Here is a 19,707-nt window from a genome sequence, read left to right on the forward strand (position 1 = left end):
AACTTTGAGGAAATTTAAAGTTTCCATTCAATATTTTTTTCTCCAGATAATATATAACATATTTCTCTGTTGTTTTTTTTTTTCCACAGGGACAATTCCCTAACATCTAAATTACTTTTGTTTCTCTCTAGGATCGAACAGGATGGCAGTTAGGGTTAACCAATTTCAGAGTGGGGTCTACAGATCTCTCTCTCTCTCTCTCTCTCTCTCTCTCTCTCTCTCTCTCTATATATATATATATATATATATATATATTTTTTTTTTTAAATCCTCACCTGAGGATATTTTTCCCATTGATCTCTTCAGAGTGTGTGGAGCAGAGGGAGGAGGGGAGAGAGAGAAACATTGATATGAGAGAGACCCAATGACTGACTGCCCCCTGCACGTACCCCAACAAGGGTCGGGGATTGATCCTGCAACCCGAGTACATGTCCTTGACTGGGAATCAAACCCGAGACCCTTTGGTCTGCAGGCCGATGCTCTAACCACTGACTAAAACGGGCTAGGGCAGATTTCTGTATATTTTAATAAACTTGAGTTAACTTATGGAATTATATAGCACAAGTCTGAATGTTTTAGCAAAGCGCCTGAGAAGTGCTTAGTGGACTGGATTATTGTAAAAAAGGAATGGAATTTGTAAAAGATCATCTCAGCTCCATTTTGAAAGCATTCTTAAGATTGTAGGTATTTTAAAGTCAATAATAATAATAATGATCAGCAACAACCCTAATTAAAAAATATTTTGGTCTTCTTGCCGAAATCAATCTTATACATTTTAGCGTGATTATGAAGACTGTTCAACAACATGGAACTAACCCAGCAATGGATAACAGGTGCAACTCTGATTTTAAAAATGCTGCTAATACAATAATTCACTTAAAGGTATTCTTTGTAACCCACAGGACTCAAGGCTGTTTAGAAGAAAGCCCACTAGATGAGAAGAAAGAAGATCTGGGTCCAGCTCTCATCCCCTCACCTAGTAGGCTTGTCACTTAAATCCCCGCGCTGGGGTTTCCTTACTCGCAGCCCTAATTCCATGTATCTCCACTGCTAGGCGGTGCCGCAGGCCCGCATGGAGCCTGGCACACAGCAGGCACGCAGTGAGTGTTCGCTGGCTTAACCGCACTAATGACGAGGCTGAAAATGACATGCTGTCATAGTGCTTTCAGAAGGGGCGCTAGGAGGTGTGAGTGACACAGCGATGGGTGGGAAAATGGGTGGAGAACCTTACACGGCTACGTAGTCATACAGTCAAGTCCTTTTTATAACTGGAGGAAGATATTCTTCCCCGTTGTTAAAATATGGGCACATTTTTGGTACCTAATTTAAGAAGAAATTGAGGTAAATGTGTCAATAACTGCAAGTTATTTCAAACCACTACAGCTTATATACCTATAAATATTCTGAGAGAAATAGGCTACATCTACCCAAAAGCTCAGAAGACTTCAGTGACTGCCGAAGAGTAACATGAGCCCTAGCCAGTTTGGCTCAGTGGATAGAGTGTTGGCCCAAAGACTGAAGGGTTCTGGGTTCAATTCTGGTCAAGGGCACATACCTTGGTTGCAGGTTTCTTGGCCTGGTCAGGGTGCATGCAGGCAGCAACCAATCGATGTATCGCTCTCACATCGATGTTTCTCTCTGTCTCTCCTGGTCCTTTCCATTCTCTCTAAAAATCAATGGAAACATATCCTTGAGTGAGGATTAACCCCCCCCCCCAAAAAAAAAAAGAGTAACTTGACTTTAGAGATAAAATATCTGACTTTCAATAGTGCCACTAAATCTCCAAACAAGTTCAGATTAAAAAGTTAATCTATACTGTAGCAGTCATAATTCATAATATCTTACCATATTTTAATAGGAGTTGAAAGGTCTGCCCTGGCCCGGTGGCTCAGTTGGTTGGAGCATCGTCCCGCACACCAAAAAAGGCTGCAGGTTTGATTCCTGGTCAGGGCACATACCTAGGTTTTAGGTTCAGTCCTCCGTCCCGGTACATACAAGAGGCAACCGATTGACGGTTCTCCTTCACATTGATGATTCTCCCTCTCCCGTACCCCTCTCTCTAAAATGAATTAAAAAGAAATCTTGCAGCACACTGGTGTGCCTCGGCATACCAGATGAAAATAGCTGCTACAGAGAAGGAAAGCTCGATGGCCGACATCACTGATGTCTAACATTACAGATCATATTTACTAAAAAGACCCCAAACCCACAAATTAGAAAGATTAAGGAAAAATATGTTAGTTATATATAGTGATAATGGGAAGCTTGTAAATAAGCATAATTCTCATTAGTTATCACGTCCTGATATTCTACTATTAAATAAATGAAGTATTTAAATTTTACTTATTATTAGTTTTATTTCAACATATTCTATTTGCGCAGTCCATCAGAGAAAAAGTCACGTTGACTAAATTCAACATAATTTGCATAGCCTGAGGGCCCCCCGTCATTACCTGGTTGCTTGCAATGCTGGTGGGCTGTAGGTTGGTTTCACCCCTCCCAGGATTCCCTGCCTTGTAACTGTTCTCCCCTCCCCAAGGACTTCCTCAGTCCTATCGGATCTTCTTCCTCCTCTTCTTCCTCCATTAGCTTATCATATGGGGCATCTGTGCTTGGGAGCGGCCTCTGCTCCTGGAAGTCATAACCCATCGTGGGGTCTCTCATGGATCCAGGACCACCAGGCCCCTCCTCGGGTTTCAGAAACGGATGCTTGTCCTCCTTTCGCTCATACGTGGTCAGCCTCCTCTCAACCACCTCACGAATCAACACTGAAAAATTGCATGGACAGAAGTCACTGTGGTTTTTTGTATTTTAGTGGTGATAATGCTGACTTGTGGATGCACATAAAACATTTACCAGACCTCATCCCTTCCCCATGTCAACGTCTTTTATAGTCAGTGCTCGTCCTTTCTGAGCCACTTAATGATCGAATATGAGTTATATTCAATGCCTTCTTAATAAGATATCACTTATAAAGTAACGACAAAAGAGATTAATTCTGATCAAAGTATAGAACAGTGGTTGGCAAACTGCAGCTCTCGAGCCACATGTGGCTCTTTGGCCCCTTGAGTTTTTAGCAAAGGCCAGCTTAGAAGTACCCTAATTAAGTTAATAACAATGTACCTACCTATATAGTTTAAGTTTAAAAAATTTGGCTCTCAAAAGAAATTTCAATCGTTGTACTGTTGATATTTGGCTCTGTTGACTAATGAGTTTGCCGACCACTGGTATAGAGGAATAAAAAATAATATTGAGGGTAAAAATTTGCATGTTGGTTAATTAATAGAACTAATGTACTGAAAAATTAAGAACTAAAACTGTAAAGTTAACATCTTTCTTCTATTTATTCTTTCTACTAAAAAATTTGAGAGATGACTTCTAAATAAAATAACTTACTGTCAAGAACTGTCCTTCCCACCATGCTGTGCTCCATGGTTTTGTCAACTTCGTTCATTAGCCATGGAAGGAATCCGAGCTCAATATCTATGATAAAAAAATTAATTATCATCATTAAGTAATTTTTATGAATCATTATAGGTAAGAAGAATCTGCTTTCCCCCCAAAGTTACGTCAATATTGTCAAAATTGTTTACTTAATACAAAATGTCAAATAGGCTCACACAACATTAGTTTTGCCATATTCTCGCTGTATATGCTGGCCCATTTCCTGTCTATTGCAGTAGAAATAGTATTTTCAAAACTATGAGGCCTTCCTTCAGAGTTGACTTTACAGGTGCATTGAGATGGAGTAAGGAGGTGGGGGTGGGGGTGTGGACTTGGGAGAAGAGCAATCTACATGCAGTGCCAACCTGGGATTGAGCAACGCCTGGAAAATCACGCCCCCACCTTAGCCTGGGGCCAATGGCAGCTGATCAAGGCTCGGAGGGTATAGGTCAGAGGGCATCTGAGAAGAAGGCCTCTAGACACTGGGGGTTTCCATAGTGATAAAGCTGTTCAAACTGAAACGGAACTCCACTACGGTGTAAGCCTTTTATTCATTTTTATTGTTTTAAATATATTTTTATTGATTTCAGATGGGAAGGGAGAGGGAGAGAGATAGAAACATTAATAATGAGAATCATTGATCAGTTGCCTCCTGCATGCCCCCCACTGGGGATGGAGCCCACAACCTGGGCATGTGCCCTTGACCAGAATCGAACCCGGGACCCTTCAGTCTGCAGGCTGATGCTCTATCCACTGAGCAAAACCAGCTAGGGCTGTGTAAGCCTTTTTAAAATATGGTCCAGCTCTAACCGGTTTGGCTCAGTGGATAGAGTGTTGGCCTAGGGACTGAAGGATCTCAGGTTCGATTCCAGTCAAGGGCATGTACCTTGGTTGTGGGAACATCCCCAATAGGGGGTGTGCAGGAGGCAGCTGATCAATGTTTCTCTCTCATTGATGTTTCTAACTCTCTATCCCTCTCCCTTCCTCTCTGTAAAAAATCAATAAAATATATTTAAAAAAATTGGTCCATTCTAATATACATTTTAATGTTCAAAAACAATTTTTTTTAGGGTAGGAATCAAATTTTTATTTTTCAATTGGATGACAACAGTGTGATAGAATATTATATTCACTACTATAAATAATTTCAAGCTAGGCATGAATCTCTGTATAAGCCTTTAAGGGACCTATATGGACTTTTTCAGAACCTCATGCTAACCCAGCAAGGTGGAGGCAGGCAGCGAGGAGAGCTCTGGGCCTGCAGTGGAGGGTCTGGCCGGTCTGAGCCTCCCGCCTCCTGGGGGAGTGGTCAGGAGCAAGGCCATGGGAATTAATGGGAATTAACTTGCCCTATCCACCCCACAGAGTTACTGGGAGGGTCACGTGGTATCATGTATGAAAAACACGGTATAAATTAGAAAGCACAATATAAATGTAAACTAATAATATTTGTGTGCAATCTGACCTCTGCGTATTGAATTGATATGGAATCAGTGAGAATGCACGTTACTAACATGCGCCCCCAAATACTACTAGCCATTTGAAACAGGACCTGTACACCCAGCATTGTGGATTTAAGCACTTCTGAGCCTGAGGAAGGAGGGTGGCAGTGAGAAATGGCAGCCCTGACACGCCATTGGCCAGATGAGCTGAGGGGAGGGGCTCCGGGGATGCTGACAGTTTGGGTCTTCAAGGCAGAGACGGGTCAGTCGCCTTTTTTTTTTTTTTTAAATTTCTTTATTGATTAAGGTGTCACATATTTGTCCTCATCCCCCCATTCCCATCCCACACCCCTCCCCACGGATGCCCCAACCCCCTGTTGAACTTAACCATTGGTTAGGCTCATATGCATGCACACAAGTCCTTCGGTTGATCTCTACCCCTCCCCCCACCCTCCCCCATCCACCCTCTGAGGCCCGATAGTATCGATGCCTCCTTGTTTCTGGTTCTGTTCCTGTTCTATGTTGTTCATCATTTCCCCTAGATGAGCGAGATCATATGTCACTAGAGATATACCTACAAGAACTGAATGTGAGACGAGCAATAATAGTTATGCTGACAGGCAAATGAATCAGTCTGCAGTGAGTTTCTTTCTGGACCAACAGTTCTTCTGAGACCCAATATCAATGTCTACCAGTTCCTTATGTGTACATGTCGGCACTGACCCCTCAGCTCTGGATGGTGGACAAATGGTGGTAATGCAGGTCCGACTCCCTCTGGTTTGGTCTCGGCCGGACCCAGGGGCACGGCTTCACCCGGACTCAGGAGCACGTGGCCTCACCTGGACCCAGGTGCGCGTGGCCTCTCCCAGGCCCGGGACCCAGCCTCACCCGGATCCAGGGGCACACGGCCTCACCCGGACACGGGATCTAGCTTCACCCGGACCCAGGGGCGCGTGACCTCGCCCGGACCCAGGGGCGCTTGGCCTCACCCGGACCTAGGTGCGCGCGGCCTCACCCGGACCCGGGACCCAGCCTCACCCGGATCCAGGGGCACACGGCCTCACCCGGACCCGGGATCCAGCTTCACCCGGACCCAGGGGTGCATGGCCTCTCCCAGACCCAGGGGCGCGTGGCCTCACCTGGACCTAGGTGCACGCGGCCTCACCCGGACCCGGGACCCAGCCTCACCCGGATGCCTTTTTATCTCTAATACCTAATACAGTGCCTGGGACGGTGCCGGCACCTAACTCAATAAATTAGTGACCTTACTCGCTGCCCTGAAAAGTTTTTTTTAAAATTGATTTCAGAGACAGGAAGGGAGAGGGATAGAAACATCAATGATGAGAGAATCATTGATCAGCTGTCTCTTGCTTGCCTCCTACTGGGGATGCAGCCCGCAATCCGGGCATGTGCACTTGACCAGAATCGAACTGGCTCCTGGGTTGACATTCAACCACTGAGCACACAGCTGGGCCAGGGGTTTTTGATTAGAATAGTAAGTCAGCTGAGAAAAAGTTAATAACAACAACTTACATACACAGTACTTGATAGCTTACAAAATTCTGTATGGATTATGACATTTAACTCCTAAGTAATCCTCATTTCACAGTAAGGAAACTGAAGGTCATAAAGCTATTTAAGGATGAGGCTGGGTCCCAAACCCAAACTTTTTCACATCAAGTCCATATTTCTTCCTACTATCCAATGCTGCTTCTGAATAAAGGCAAACTGGCACCCTAAAATCAAGAGCTTTATAATACACTCATTAGTAACACCTTTTACCTACAACAACTACAATTGACTTTTACATCTGCATCAGAGATAGGAAGATTCCATCTGCACTAATAAAAGAGAAACATGCAAATTAACCATCACTCTGCTACACCCACCAGCCAATCAGAGTGAGCATGCAAATCAACCCAACAAAGATGGCGGTTAATTTGCATAGGCAGATGGGGAGTGAAGACTAAAGACAGCAGAGAAGGAAGAGGGAGGGAAGCGGAAAGCGAGGCAGCAGTGGCGGAGGGAGGGAAAGCACGGAGGCGGGGAGTGCGGGGCGGTGGTGGCAGGAGGGAAGGGAAAGCACTGGGTGGCAGCGGGAGGGAAAGCGCGGGGGCGAGAGGGGTGGTGGTGGTGGGAGGGAAGCCCGCCGGAAGCCCTGTTCTTGCAGGAATCTTCCTGCAACAGGCCTTTAGTTTGGAAATAAAAGCGGGCAGGAGATAAATCTGAACTGTTAAGAAGACGCTTATTGTGACAGGGTTAAGCTAACAGAAACCCCCACAAACCTCTTTCAATGGGATCAAAGAAGTAGCCCCCGTCCTTGAGGCTGTCGAACACGGAGGGGAGCAGGTCGGACAGGTAGCGCTGCGAGAAGGCACGGGCGGCGATCTTCTGCGACGTCTCCTTGTGCTTGTGCATCACCTCCCACTGCTGCTGCTTCCGGCGCTCCTGCAGGACACACCCAGCATTCATGGCGACTCAGTGGCCACGGCCTCCCCGAAGCGAGTTCGAGGAAGAATTGGACTTATATTTGTATCAAAAGAATGGACAGCAAGATGTCTATTAACCTTTTGCACTTGGATGTCGAGTGTGACTCCACACGGTTAGCATCGGTAGCAGGAATTGAGAAAAAAGCAAGCGAGTGCAAAGGGTTAAAGGTTTCTAGTTTCCATCAAGATGGTAATGAATTTCAACAGCTAGTAGGTACGGAACTCAGAGATGGAGCTTAAGGTAAAATTCATCTCCTGGTCCATTTTCAAGTAAAATAACTTTAAGATATATATGTTTGTATGGATATCAAAGGGTTATAATAGTTATATGTATTTTTACATAGCAGTATAAGTATTGCTGATATGAAAATTATAGTTGCTTAGATGTCTTCAGTAAAGAACTTGGGCCAATGAATTGTCTCAGTTGTAATGATTTTTTGAAGTCATAAAGTTCCAAAAATGATAAAACCTCTTTTTTGTTGCTGCTGCTTCTTGTGGACCATACGATCCCTATAAAGGTAATGGGCCATATTCTCTACTCCCATGCACAAGTGGGTGCATGATATATTTTCTAATTACGTCTGTTTCAAGGTTTAAGCAAATGCAAATAGAGATGATTTGTATTTTTCATAATATATTTCCTAATTGTAAATAAACTAAAAAATAAGTACTCTGATAAATTTCACTGATTATTTCAACAAAGCTCATTCTGTCAGTGTTCATTGTATATTTGTAATCAAATAGCGTTGCGTTTGCACAGTCTTAACCATAAGCCGTATGCTCCTCCCACTGGGGAGGGAGCTGAAAGTCCACTTGATCAGGCACCGAGTAGACTATCCCAACAACTCAGGCTTTCTGCGCAGCACGGGGGGCTCTGTGGGAAGCTGTGTGAGCTGTGCTAGGTCCCGGCGCTCCTTCATCATTCCTCCCGCCGGTGTGAGCCAGGGCGGCAGGAACTGCCAGACACACCGAGCCCAGTGTCTCCTAGCTGGAGGTTAGTGGCATATTTTAGAAATTGGATTCTACAAGTTTCCTCATGAAAGGTTGTAAAGACCTGTAATTTTAAAGATGTTCTCTAAGGACCCAAGTGGTTCTGGTGTATCCCTAAGGATATGAGAGGGTCTAGCCGCTGAGAGAGACCAGAACTCTACACAGACGCTGTGTCCTATCGCCCACCCATTCAGATACACTTACCTTTCCCGTCCACCTTTCCTGCCGCTAACTGTCGGCAAATCGATCTGTTCTTTCACTGGGGCTCTTGCTAGTTAAGAGTGCCTTGCAGTTGGGACACATGTAACTTAAATAACTTAGGAGTTGTTGGTACTCCATTTAGGTACAGTTACATATGCTGGGATTTAAAAACATGACTCAGCTCTCAAAGGATCTGTGATCCGAGAACAGGAGAGACCTAAACAAATACTATTCGTCTTTTCTAGCACATTTCCGGAGACCTTTCGCTCTGTAACAGACCACGTGTCATTGTGAACACGCTTCGCTGCACAGCCAAGGGCTGTCTAAGAAGGAAACGGAACCCTACTTTTTCCTCTTGGTGTCGCCGCTCTTGCTCTTCCAGCCTCTGGACCTCAGCCAGCTCCACGTTGCGCAGCTCTTCATACGCGTACTGAGTGGCCCGCAGGTCGGCCAGCTCCTCCTCTTCCATCACCTCCAGCAGAGCCTGCTCAATGGTCTTTCCCACCAGGACTTCCAGCATCGGTTTCACTTCCAGATCAAAGTCAAAGAGCTTAAATGCACAGAACAAAGCAAACGTCACATTTTAATCATGAACCAAATGCTCAATGACAAAACACCCAGAACGGCAGCAGTAACCCCATCCTATGTCTGAGGGTCTCTGTGCGCCAGACCTGTGCCGGGGCTTTGTCTACGGTTCCGTCCTCACAGCAGCCCGGCAGGCACACAGAGGAGCATTCTGTTTACAGGCAAAATTAAGTCAGAGTTACAGAAAGATCCACGCAGTCTTCAAAATAAATCCCGATACTCAACAACTTTAAGGTCAGACTCTAAAACCCAAGAGAAATATCCTTTTCTTTCTTATTCCCTGCCTTTTCTACTAAGTTTTTACTGGTTGTTTTTGATAACAGTTGAAAAACCAAGGAACAAGAATAATGGGCATTATGGCGATTCATCTGTAGGATTTAAAGGCAAAATATACTCTTCTATGCAGATTATGAAGACTTATTTGATTTATCAATTTCAATGACGGTTCTTTCAAGTTCCTTCAAGTCTTAACCTCATTTAAGTCGTTATGCATAGAAGCATTGCCTTCTCTTCTTATATTTCAGAACATATTTCACATTGATGTGAAAATATAATTGTTTTAGAACTTTTTGACATAGATTATCTTCATAAAAGTTATGTAATTTATAAGCAACCAATAGAATTTTTTATCTCAGAGATATTATTTTTCCTTATTTGGTACAAGTCTACTTATACTCGTACATTAAGCAAGAATGCAGACACATAAAAGCAAAAAACATCGCTAACAATTTTTATCTCTGATCAGCAAAGAGGGGAAATCAGAACATGGCATTTAAAAATATTTCTGGGTACTTCAGCATAAAACTATTAGAGATAAATTTGGAAAGAAATCCAGTGAGTAGAATCTTTCTGATTGTGCAGTGGTTTGTACTCCTATTAAGATTTTAACTAAACCTAACTTTACCTATTTATAATGAAGACAGAAGGAAGTCTGAATAATGTACTATACCTCTCCTTCTTCGATTTGGGTGGCCACATCTTGGCCAGTTTTGGCAGGAATAAAGAGTGGTGTTGGTGGTTTGTCCAAAAACGCATCTGTCTGGCATTCCATATCAGCTTCTATTATGCGGTCAGCAATTTCTTCAAGGTATAATTCTAAGAGAATACCATATACATTGAGTTTGACATTCTGGTCTATTTCAAGCATATATCTGTATCTGAAACTTCAGCTCCTTCAAAATAGAATTAAATGGATAAGAAAATAAGTCTTAGAAAGTGCTCAAATGGGGTATTCAATTGACATGTTGTACTAAGCATTTTTATATATTTGGAAGACCAGAGAGTCACTCAGGCTAGAATATACTGAACGTCAAGAAAGCACTGAGCTTTATATTTGAAAATGAAACTAACACCAATAGACGTATATAAGATGCAAAGCATAATATGACATGGAAAGTTAATAATCCTATAAAATTGAGTCCTAAGATAGTAAACATATAAAGATTTGAAAATTCCTGTATATTTAAAAGTGTTATGCCCTATGTATAGTCTCTGAGATATAGAAAATACTCAACAAAAGGTAGCTACTGTTGTATCACCTAATATTCTGATGATATAAACGTTAAAATGAATCTGTCACAGAATGACAACTATATTGGCTAATCACATTTACTCATTCTAGACTTGGCCTCAAGGTAGGGAAAAAGCATAATGGTTCTCCTCCTTTTGCCCTTACCACCCGGAAACAGCTCTGACGAACACACTCACCATCGTGGCCGGGTGCAAGGTGCCCCTTGAGTGGTTACGTGGCCGTCCATGGAAGCACCAAGTACTGGCTGATTGTCAAGATTCTGTCAACCACACGGCTAGACCCATAGGCCCAGGAAGCCCTCCAGCTGAGAACAGTCAGACCGGCAGGAAAGGCCCGGCACTAGCCGGCGGAGGCCACGTGGCCCGGAGCAGGCGAGTGAAAGGAGAGCAGCGGGAGGACAGACCAGGCCGTGTGAGAGGCGGAGGGCTCAGCGCTGGAAGGGCTTACCCCTCTCAGGGGGCAAATAAAATGCCCAAACTGAACTACAACGTTCTCCTCTCCTGTGAGTCCAACAGTGATTCATGTTGGACTATAAAAAAAGTGAGAAATAATCCCAGTTTGAAAATATATACGTAAAAAGGGCTAAGAGAGAATTAATCTGGTCATAAAATTCTTTAAAAAAAATCTCACATTGCCATGTGTAGCCAACATAATAATAATATGTAATCGAGGAATTTTTTAAACGAATTGCTTTCTACTAAGTGGCTGGGGAAGTACTGGGGAGCATAACAGATACCTAAATAACAGGAAGGCCAAATAACAAGAACTGGCAGGAAACTGAGCACGCAAGGAGCCAGTGGCCACGGCCCCGCCACCCACCTGTCTGCACGTCCACGTGCTTCCTGCCCTCCACGGGCTCCGGCGTGCGCGGGCGGAGCTGCTCCTGGGCGCGTTTTTTGGCAGCCGCCCTCTTCTTCGTCTCCTGGAGCTTCTGAGCATGCTCGTCAATGGCCTGCCCGCGCTGAGAGTGACGGAAAAGGGCCTACAGTTTAGAAACCATTTCTCAAAGCAAACAGAAGCGCATTGCAAAAGTGACTCCTGGGGAGAAGCAAAGCGCCCGGCATCGTGGCTCCTGAGCGGCAGGACCTGGGGACGGAAATGTCATTTGCACTTGGCCAGGTGACTGCCAAGGCGTCTGACAAAGCACAAAAGCAGCTTGAAAGTACGGCTGTTAAGTGGAATAAATCGTGCAGAACCTTATCTAAGAAATCGTTTTCCTCATTCAAGTATTTGTAGCAGGATTTCCTCTCGTGCCTAGTAACCGAGTAGCCTATCTAATGAAAGAGTAATATGCAAATTGACCGTACCCCCGCTACACCCACCAGCCACACCCACCAGCCAATCAGGAGCAAATATGCAAATAAACCCAACCAAGATGGCTGTGGCCACAGAGAGCAGGAGGGAGGCTTGGGTTTCACCGGCAATGGAGGAAGCCAAGCTTTCCACCTGCCCTTACCGGCCTAGGCCTCCACTCAAGGCTACAAAGTTTCAATTATAGAAGGTAAACAAATCCAAACAGAAATGGCGGCAGCCACAGAGCTGGAAGAGTAGGAGGCTAGGGTTGCCCCCAGCGATGGAGGAAGCCAAGCTTCTGCAGCCCTGGCTGGCCTAGGCCTCCACTCCAGGCTACATAGTTTCAATTATAGAAGATACATCAATCCCAGATACCAGGGCCTCCGCTTGGGTCACCAGGGGGCGTGGCCGGCCTGCAAACCACCACAGGCCCCTCGCCCAGGCCACCCCATGCCCCAAGGGAACATCCACCCTGATCCAGGACACCCTTCAGGACAAACCAGCCGGCCCCCACCCATACACCAGGCCTCTAATTCTATCTAATAAAAGAGTAATATGCAGATTGACCATCACTCCAACACACAAGATGGCTGCCCCCATGTGGTCAAAGATCCTGACCCCATATGGACACAAGATGGCCACCACAAGATGGCCAGCAGGGGAGGGCAGTTGGGAGGGACCAGGCCTGCAAGGGAGGGCAGTTGTGGGCGATCAGGCCAGCAGGGGAGGACAGTTGGGAAGGACCAGGCCTGCAAGGGAGGGCAGTTGGGGGTGATCAAGCCCGCAGGGGAGGGCAGTTAGGGGTGAGCAGGCTGGCAGAGGAGGGAAGTTGGGGGTGACCGGGCCTGCAGGGAAGGGCAGTTGGGCGGGAGCCAGGCCTGCAGGGGAGGAAGAGCAGTTGGGAGGGACCAGGCCTGCAGGGGAGGGCAGTTAGGGGTGACCAGGCCTGAAGGGGAGTGCAGTTAGGGGCAATGAGACTGGCAGGGGAGCAGTTAGGCATCAATCAGGCTGGCAGGGGAGTGGTTAGGGGGTGATCGGGCTGGCAGGCAGAAGCAGTTAGGGGCAATCAGGGAGGCAGGCAGGCGAGCAGTTGGGAGCCAGCAGTCCTGGATTGTGAGAGGGCAGTTGGACATCCCTCGAGGGGTCCCAGATTGGAGAGGGTGCAGGCTGGGCTGAGGGACATCCTCCCCGCCCTGTGCACGAATTTCGTGCACTGGGCCTCTAGTACTGATATAACCATCCAGGCATAATAAATTTTAATATACAGTTAAGAAATTGAAAAGCACTACGATTATTTTTATTTTTCAATTACAGTTGACAATAATATTTTATATTAGTTCCAGGTGTACATCATAGTGGTTAGCTATTCATATCTTTGATTTGGGTATCAGGGCAACGTTGGCCTCATAAAATAAGTTGGGAAGTACTCCCTCCTCTTTTATTTTCCAGAAGAGACTGTGTAGAATTGATGAAAAATCTTTTTCACATGTTTGGTATAATTCTCCAGTGAAACCATCTGGGCCTGGAGATTTCTTTTGGAAAACGTTTAAATTAGAAATTCAATTTCCTTTATAGTTAATAGGACTATTCATTTTTCTAGTAATCCATTTTTATTTTATTTTATACATGTTTTAGTCTGCAACAGATTAGAAATGAAAACAAACAAACAAACTGGCCCTTCACTTTACTCGAATCTCCTCACCTGCAGTTCTGGATGTAGAGCGTAAGTGTTGCCGCGGACCACCCTTCTGTCATACATGATGTTTCCGAATGGCAGAGGCTCGTCAGTCCTGTGAGAGAGCAAATTCTGAATAACTGCTGGTACCTATGAGGCCAACTCGTCTTTTATAAGACTTAGACTAAGATGGGAATATTTCGAGGAAACAGGTTTTTGTTTGAGCACAGTCCAAAAAATAACGGACAAATGGCTGCCACTTAGGGAATGCTGATGATATGCCCTTCACAAGTATTATTTTATTTATTGCTCAAGATAAGCTTAACGTTGGGAAATGTAATCCTCATTGGAAAAAAGAGGAAGTAAACGCAGAAAGAAGCCTGCTGGTGAGTGGCAGAGCTGGATTTGGGCTGTAAAACTTTAAACTACTTACCACTAAAAACTGAAAAGGGGCCTGGCCGGTGTGGCTCAGTGGTTGAACATCAGCCTACGAGCCAGGAGGTCACAGTTCGATTCCCAGTCTGGGTGCATGCCTGGGTTGCAGGCTCCATCCCCAGTAAGGGGTATGATCAATGATTCTCTCTCATTATTGATGTTTCTCTCTTTCTCTCTCTCCTTCTCCCTTCCTCTCTCTGAAATCAATAAAAAAATATTTTTAAAAAACAAAACTGAAAAGGGGTCTGCCCTAAAGAACTGACAAAAGTTTGATTCAAGGACTAACAAATTACATTAATAGAAACAGGCTTAATAAAATAAAACAAGTTAAACTTCTCATTGTTCTTTAACTGCAAAGATCTTTTAAAATTATATTGTTTTAATTTGGAGTATAATGATCAACAGTGAAAAATACAGTTGATATTTTCATCCAAGGTTCTTTAAATGATATTCTATTTATGGTTATAAAACCAAATATGTAACTACACCAATAACAGTCTCTATCAGAAATGATGTTGAGGGGGTGCTATGCTGCTTATGTACCACAGATGGGAACCCCATTGGACAACCTGACTTCATACTACTGGAACCCGGCCGGGCTGGACTGCTCGTCCTCCGGCACGTTCAGCTCCGCCGGCCGCCCCTTCCCTGAACCCTCCCTCCAAGCCTCTGTGACGCACCGCGTCCCCCATCGCCCTTCTGCTCCTTCTCCCACGCTCTTTCTCACCCTGTGCTGACAGCGCCTCCCGTCCTGGAGGATTTCCTTAGGGCTCAGCCTTCCCGCGTCCTTGGTTAAGTTCATCCATTCTCAAGGCTTCACTTAGGACCCGTATGCTTAAACCTCCCAGTTTTATGTTTAGCTCAGAACTCTCCTCTGAGCTCTAACCATGTGCAGCCAACTGATCTGTTCGATGACATCTCACTAAGATGTCTCAAAGGCAACCTTACAGTTGAACTAACTAGGATTCCCCCACTCCACCTCGCCACTCCTTTAGTGTCCCTCTTTCATTTGGCTTAATCTAGAAGCCTGGGAGTCTCACAATTCTTTCCTATTCCCCACTCCCTACATCCAGCAAGTCCTATTGATTCTCACCAGCAATCTTTCTCACATCGTTCTGCCCATGCTCCACCCCACTATCTTCTACCTGGGCTATTGCAAAAGTCTCCTAACTGTCCGGAACAAAATGTCTCCCTCAATCTGGCCTATAAATTGTAGCCAGGCAGCTGTTAGAATGGAAAAATCCAAACATAACTCTTACTTGATTCAAGCCTCCCAGTGCTAATTAATGTAATAATGAGGACAAACTTTAGTTGAGTTTTATGCTATCAAAAGCCAAAAAGAGCCCTAGCTGGTTTGGCTCAGTGGATAGAGAGTCCTGGATTTGATTCCAGTCAAGGGCACATGCCCGGGTTGCGGGCTTGATCCCCAGTGGGGGATGTGCAAGAGGCAGCCAATCAATGAGTCTCTCTCATCACCGATGTTCCAATCTCTCTCTCTATCTCCCTTGTTAAGTTTGTTTACAACATGTAAGTGGGAGTAGAGGTGAGCAAGAGATAATCAACATGGCCTTTATTCATCCTTATTTTGCATTTTTCCTTTGTTTCAAAAAGCATATATTACTTTTGTAAATTGAAAGTTGCCAATGAGGATAATTGTAAACTGAAAAATAAAATAAAATGCACATACATATACCACACTCCTCCCAATGGCTTGAATCAACAGATTAGTTAATATAAGCAAGGTCCTGCAACTTATCAACTAATTCTATATAAAAAAATCATTCCGAATGAATTACCAATGATTCTTATTTCACCTGTTGGTCAGATTTAATAGTAATGACTTATAAGCAACCACTTAAAGGCACCAGAAAGTGTTTTTGTTGTTCGTTTTTTTCAAAGGAAAGGCAGGGTCCCTACCCTTTATTTTTACTTTTTAATTTAAAAATTTTTTTAAGTTGATTTCAGAGAGGAAGCAAGAGGGAGAGAGAGAGATAGAAACATCAATGATGAGAGAGACTCATTGATTGGCTGCCTCTTGCACGCCCCCACTGGGGATCGAGCTGGCAACCGGGCCTGTGCCCTTGACCAGAATCGAACCTGGGACCCTTCAGTCCACAGGCCGATGCTCTATCCACTGAGCCAAACCTGCTAGGGCCAGAAAGTGTTTTTGAAAGAAATGCCTTTTGAAACCGAATCCTTTTACAATATAAATAATCTCTCTCCAAGTTTAAAGTTTCTATTTTGGTTTTCTTAAAAGTGTTAAGTATTTATTAAAAATGCCTTTGTCAGAATAAGATAATTATGAATTTGGACTCAGTTTTTTAAATAAGCATCAAGAGTTACATTGCTGCCCTAGCTGACTGAAAGGTCCCAGGTTCGATTCTGGTCAGGGCATGTACCTTGATAGGGGGTGTGCAGGAGGCAGCTGGTGATGATTCTCTCTCATCGATGTTTCTACTCTCTATCCCTCTCCCTTCCTCTCTGTAAAAAAATCAATAAAATATATTAAAAAAAAGAGTTACATTGCTGCCCTAGCTGACTTGGCTCAGTGGATAGAGTGTGGGCCTGCGAACTGAAGGGTCTGGGTTGCTGGCTCCATCCCCAGTAGGGGGCGTGCAGGAGGCAGCCAATCAATGATTCTCTCTCATCTCTCCTTTCCTCTCTGAAATCAGTAAAGATATTAAAAAAAAAAAAAAGGTTCCATTGCCGATGCCCGACCATTAATTCAGCTGTTTGTACTGGGTGCTTATTGTGCCTCAGGCAGGGTCCTGGTGAGGCCACAGACGGAAAGGTTCCTGCTTCCGTGGAATCTGCATTCTTGGGAAGTTCTGTTGACTCCAAAAGTGGATGCTTATGGAAGGAACTTCAAGAGAACCATAATGATTACGGTCCTTTTAAAATATAGATATTTGGCCCTGGCTGGTTTGGCTCAGTGGATAGAGCGTCCACCTGCAGACTGAAGGGTCCTGGGTTCGATTCCAGTCAAGGGCACATGCCCCGGTTGTGGGCTCCATCCCCAGTAGGGGGCGTGCAGAAGGCAGCCAATCAATGATTCTCTCTCATCATTGATGTTTCTCTCTCTCTTCCTCTCTGAAATCAATAAAAATATATTTAAAAGATATATAGATATCTGAATATTAACAAATGCTCATCAGTGTAAAAATACCATTTGGGGTCCAGCATGAAAGGATCACCTGATTTTTGACCCCAGACTGGCGTGGCTCCCGTTTTGGACGTGCGGTTTCTGTGTGACACCTTTGTACCTGGTTTCCTATTTGCACCACAGAGTCACAAAAGCACCTTCACAGCCCTGTGGACTCGGTAAGAAACGTGCGTAAAGGACTGGAGGAAGGCGCTTGGCCCACAGCTACGTCAGCTGGGTCAAACTTTGTGAAATGGGTCAGCAACGCACGATCCCTAGCAGTGACCTACGGGGGGACCCCAGGCCCTCCGGCCCTCGCCCCCCGCGCGCCTGAGAACGGCCAGGGCAGAGCTTCGTTTGGACGGCGCCGAGGGACCGGAGAGCGCGGCGGCAGGTGTCCCGCGGGCGGCGGCCCGGGATGGGAGACGGGGGGCCCCCGGGGGCTGCGGCGCACTCACGGCTGCGACAGGCTGTCCCGGTAGCGCAGGCGGCAGGGGGGCGCCCGGGGCCGGCTGGTGTAGGTGTAGGTGCTCATGGCCCCGGGGGTGGCCACGCCGGGCATCGCAGCGCTGGGCTTTCAGTGGGACCTGGCTTCGGGGCAGGCGGCGCCAAGGCGTCGTGGGGCCGGGAGGTTCACGCGGTGCCAGGGCAGGGGTGCCAGGCGCCGGGAGAGGAGGAGGAGAGGCCGCGGCGGGGAGCGACGTTGCCGGGGCGAGAGGCGGGAGCCACACGCGGCAGGCTAGCGGAAGCACAGAGCCGCCGGCGGCGCCCGCACCGGTTGCCCAGCAACCCCGAGTTCCGCCAGGGGGCGGGACCTCCAGGCCGATTCGCGGGGCGGCTTTCGTGGGAAGGTCCCCAGGGCTGCGCGCTTCCGGCTCTTGACTCCGCCCACCGTGCCTCCCAGGCAGGTGCGCCTGCGCGTTAGCAGCTCTTTGGCCAGGAAGATGGGCGTGGCGCCCTCGGCAGTGTCCTCGGGGGATGCGCGGCGGTCCGGGCCCCACTTCCGGGGTGGCTTTGGGGGCGGGAGTTGGCGCCGTTCCCCCAGGCCCTCGTGCTCCCGCTCCGTCGGGGCCTCCCCGCTTGTTTCTCCCGCTGCTCCCCGCTGCCCGCTGCCCCGGGCTGCCCACGGGGGCGCCATCGCACACAAGGAGCGCCCAGGCTGCCCTGGGGTCTCCCAGCACCGCCACCTCGCCTCGCAGCCTTGCCTGCATTCCCGCCTTTCCTTCTTTCTTTGTAAAATAGGTTTTTATTGACTTCAGAGAGGAAGGGAGAGGGGGAGAGAGAGAGGAACATCAGTGATGAGAGAGAATCCTTGGTTAGCTGCCCTGGCAGCATCGGGCATTGGGCCTGCCCCCGGGCCTATGCCCTGGCCCGGAATCGGACGCTGGCCTCCTGGTTCTTGGGTCCGACTCCATCACGGAGTCCCCAGCCTGTCGCCTTCTTTTTTATTTATTTATTTTTTAAAATATATTTTATTGACTTTCTACAGAGAGGAAAGGAGAGGGACAGAGAGCCAGAAACATCGATGAGAGAGAAACATCGACCAGCTGCCCCCCGCACACCCCCCACCGGGGACGTGCCCGCAACTAATGCACATGCCCTCGACCGGAATCGAACCTGGGACCCCTCAGTCCGCAGACCGACGCTCTATGCACTGAGCCAAACCGATCTCGGCCTGCCGCCTTCTTTTCTTCTTCCTGCCCTGTTGCCGGCACCTCAGGACGCTCCGTCCACCCAGCGACAAGGGCCGCCCCGCAGGCATCAGTTTGGGAACGGGGTGGCGCTCTGCTGGGCCTTTCCGTGAGGCTCCGGTGCCGGCCCAGGCTCTGCAGAATCGCACACCGTGGGCTGGGCCTGCGCTTACATGCCCAGAAGCTTTGGGTCCGTGTTACAGTGTCAACAATGTTGTCTGTGTGTGAGGGAGTGTGTGCTTCCCTGAGAGACCTGTCCGAGGCGTGGACTCTGTAACCACAGATGACCCTCCGGAAGTGTGGCTGCTGTCTTCTCTCCTGAGGCCCGCGGACCAGCCTTTAACGGAAAGGGGTGGTAGCAGTAGCACAGGCATTTACAAGTATTTTGCCACAAGGTGTCACTAATACTTTGTTAGCTTTTAGCCGATAAAATAATTGCAGCACAAGTACACCTTGCAATTAAGGAAATACTATTTAAAAAAACTCACATTTACAAAGTAGGCCAACTAGAAGGCAGTCATTGACATGGCGGGAGGGTCGGGAATGGTTGGTGTGTGCACAGGGCCAGGGGGAGGGAGCCTGGGCACCAGGCAGGAATCGGCAGAGCAGGGTGTGGGTTGAGAGCACTGAATTTGGAGTTGGGGACTGGAGTTGAACCACAGGTTTGCACTTGCTGTGTGACCTCAGGCAAAATTTAAATGATTCTTTGTCTCCTTGACAAAGACAGCATGTTTGTTGTTATTTTAAAATAACAGATAATACACACGGCTTTCCTTGTGTTACACCATT

At 46.7% G+C, this 19,707-nt stretch overlaps 1 protein-coding gene across 2 annotated transcripts; it reads right to left on the reverse strand.

Annotated features, from left to right (window-relative positions):
• Positions 1-2,363: 2,363 nt before the first annotated feature.
• RSPH3 (radial spoke head 3) lies at positions 2,364-18,003 on the reverse strand. Of its 2 annotated transcripts, none has more exons than XM_028129857.2 (8): positions 17,686-18,003; positions 13,678-13,765; positions 11,502-11,643; positions 10,101-10,246; positions 8,913-9,116; positions 7,172-7,334; positions 3,397-3,483; positions 2,364-2,768 (listed from the first exon to the last, which is right to left on the reverse strand). In XM_028129857.2, exons 1-8 carry the CDS (start codon positions 17,787-17,789, stop codon positions 2,491-2,493), a joined length of 1,212 nt encoding a protein of 403 aa, XP_027985658.2. In that variant the 5' UTR covers positions 17,790-18,003; the 3' UTR covers positions 2,364-2,490. The 2 variants fall into 2 exon arrangements, with proteins under 2 accessions (XP_027985658.2, XP_054578004.1); XM_054722029.1 differs by lacking the exon at positions 17,686-18,003 and adding an exon at positions 14,084-14,155.
• Between the last annotated feature and the right edge of the window lie 1,704 nt (positions 18,004-19,707).

Source organism: Eptesicus fuscus, chromosome 10, assembly GCF_027574615.1.
Source record: "Eptesicus fuscus isolate TK198812 chromosome 10, DD_ASM_mEF_20220401, whole genome shotgun sequence".
Taxonomy (NCBI): domain Eukaryota; kingdom Metazoa; phylum Chordata; class Mammalia; order Chiroptera; family Vespertilionidae; genus Eptesicus; species Eptesicus fuscus.

Coding starts and splice junctions, on each gene's coding strand:
- RSPH3 (XM_028129857.2), bottom strand. CDS start 17,789: ATGCCCGGCGTGGCCACCCCCGGGGCCATGAGCACCTACACCTACACC. Junction 7,335..8,912: donor GGCGACACCAAGAGGAAAAA/GTAGGGTTCCGT, acceptor TGTGTCCTGCAG/GAGCGCCGGAAGCAGCAGCA. Junction 2,769..3,396: donor GGGAAGGACAGTTCTTGACA/GTAAGTTATTTT, acceptor GCAATTTTTCAG/TGTTGATTCGTGAGGTGGTT.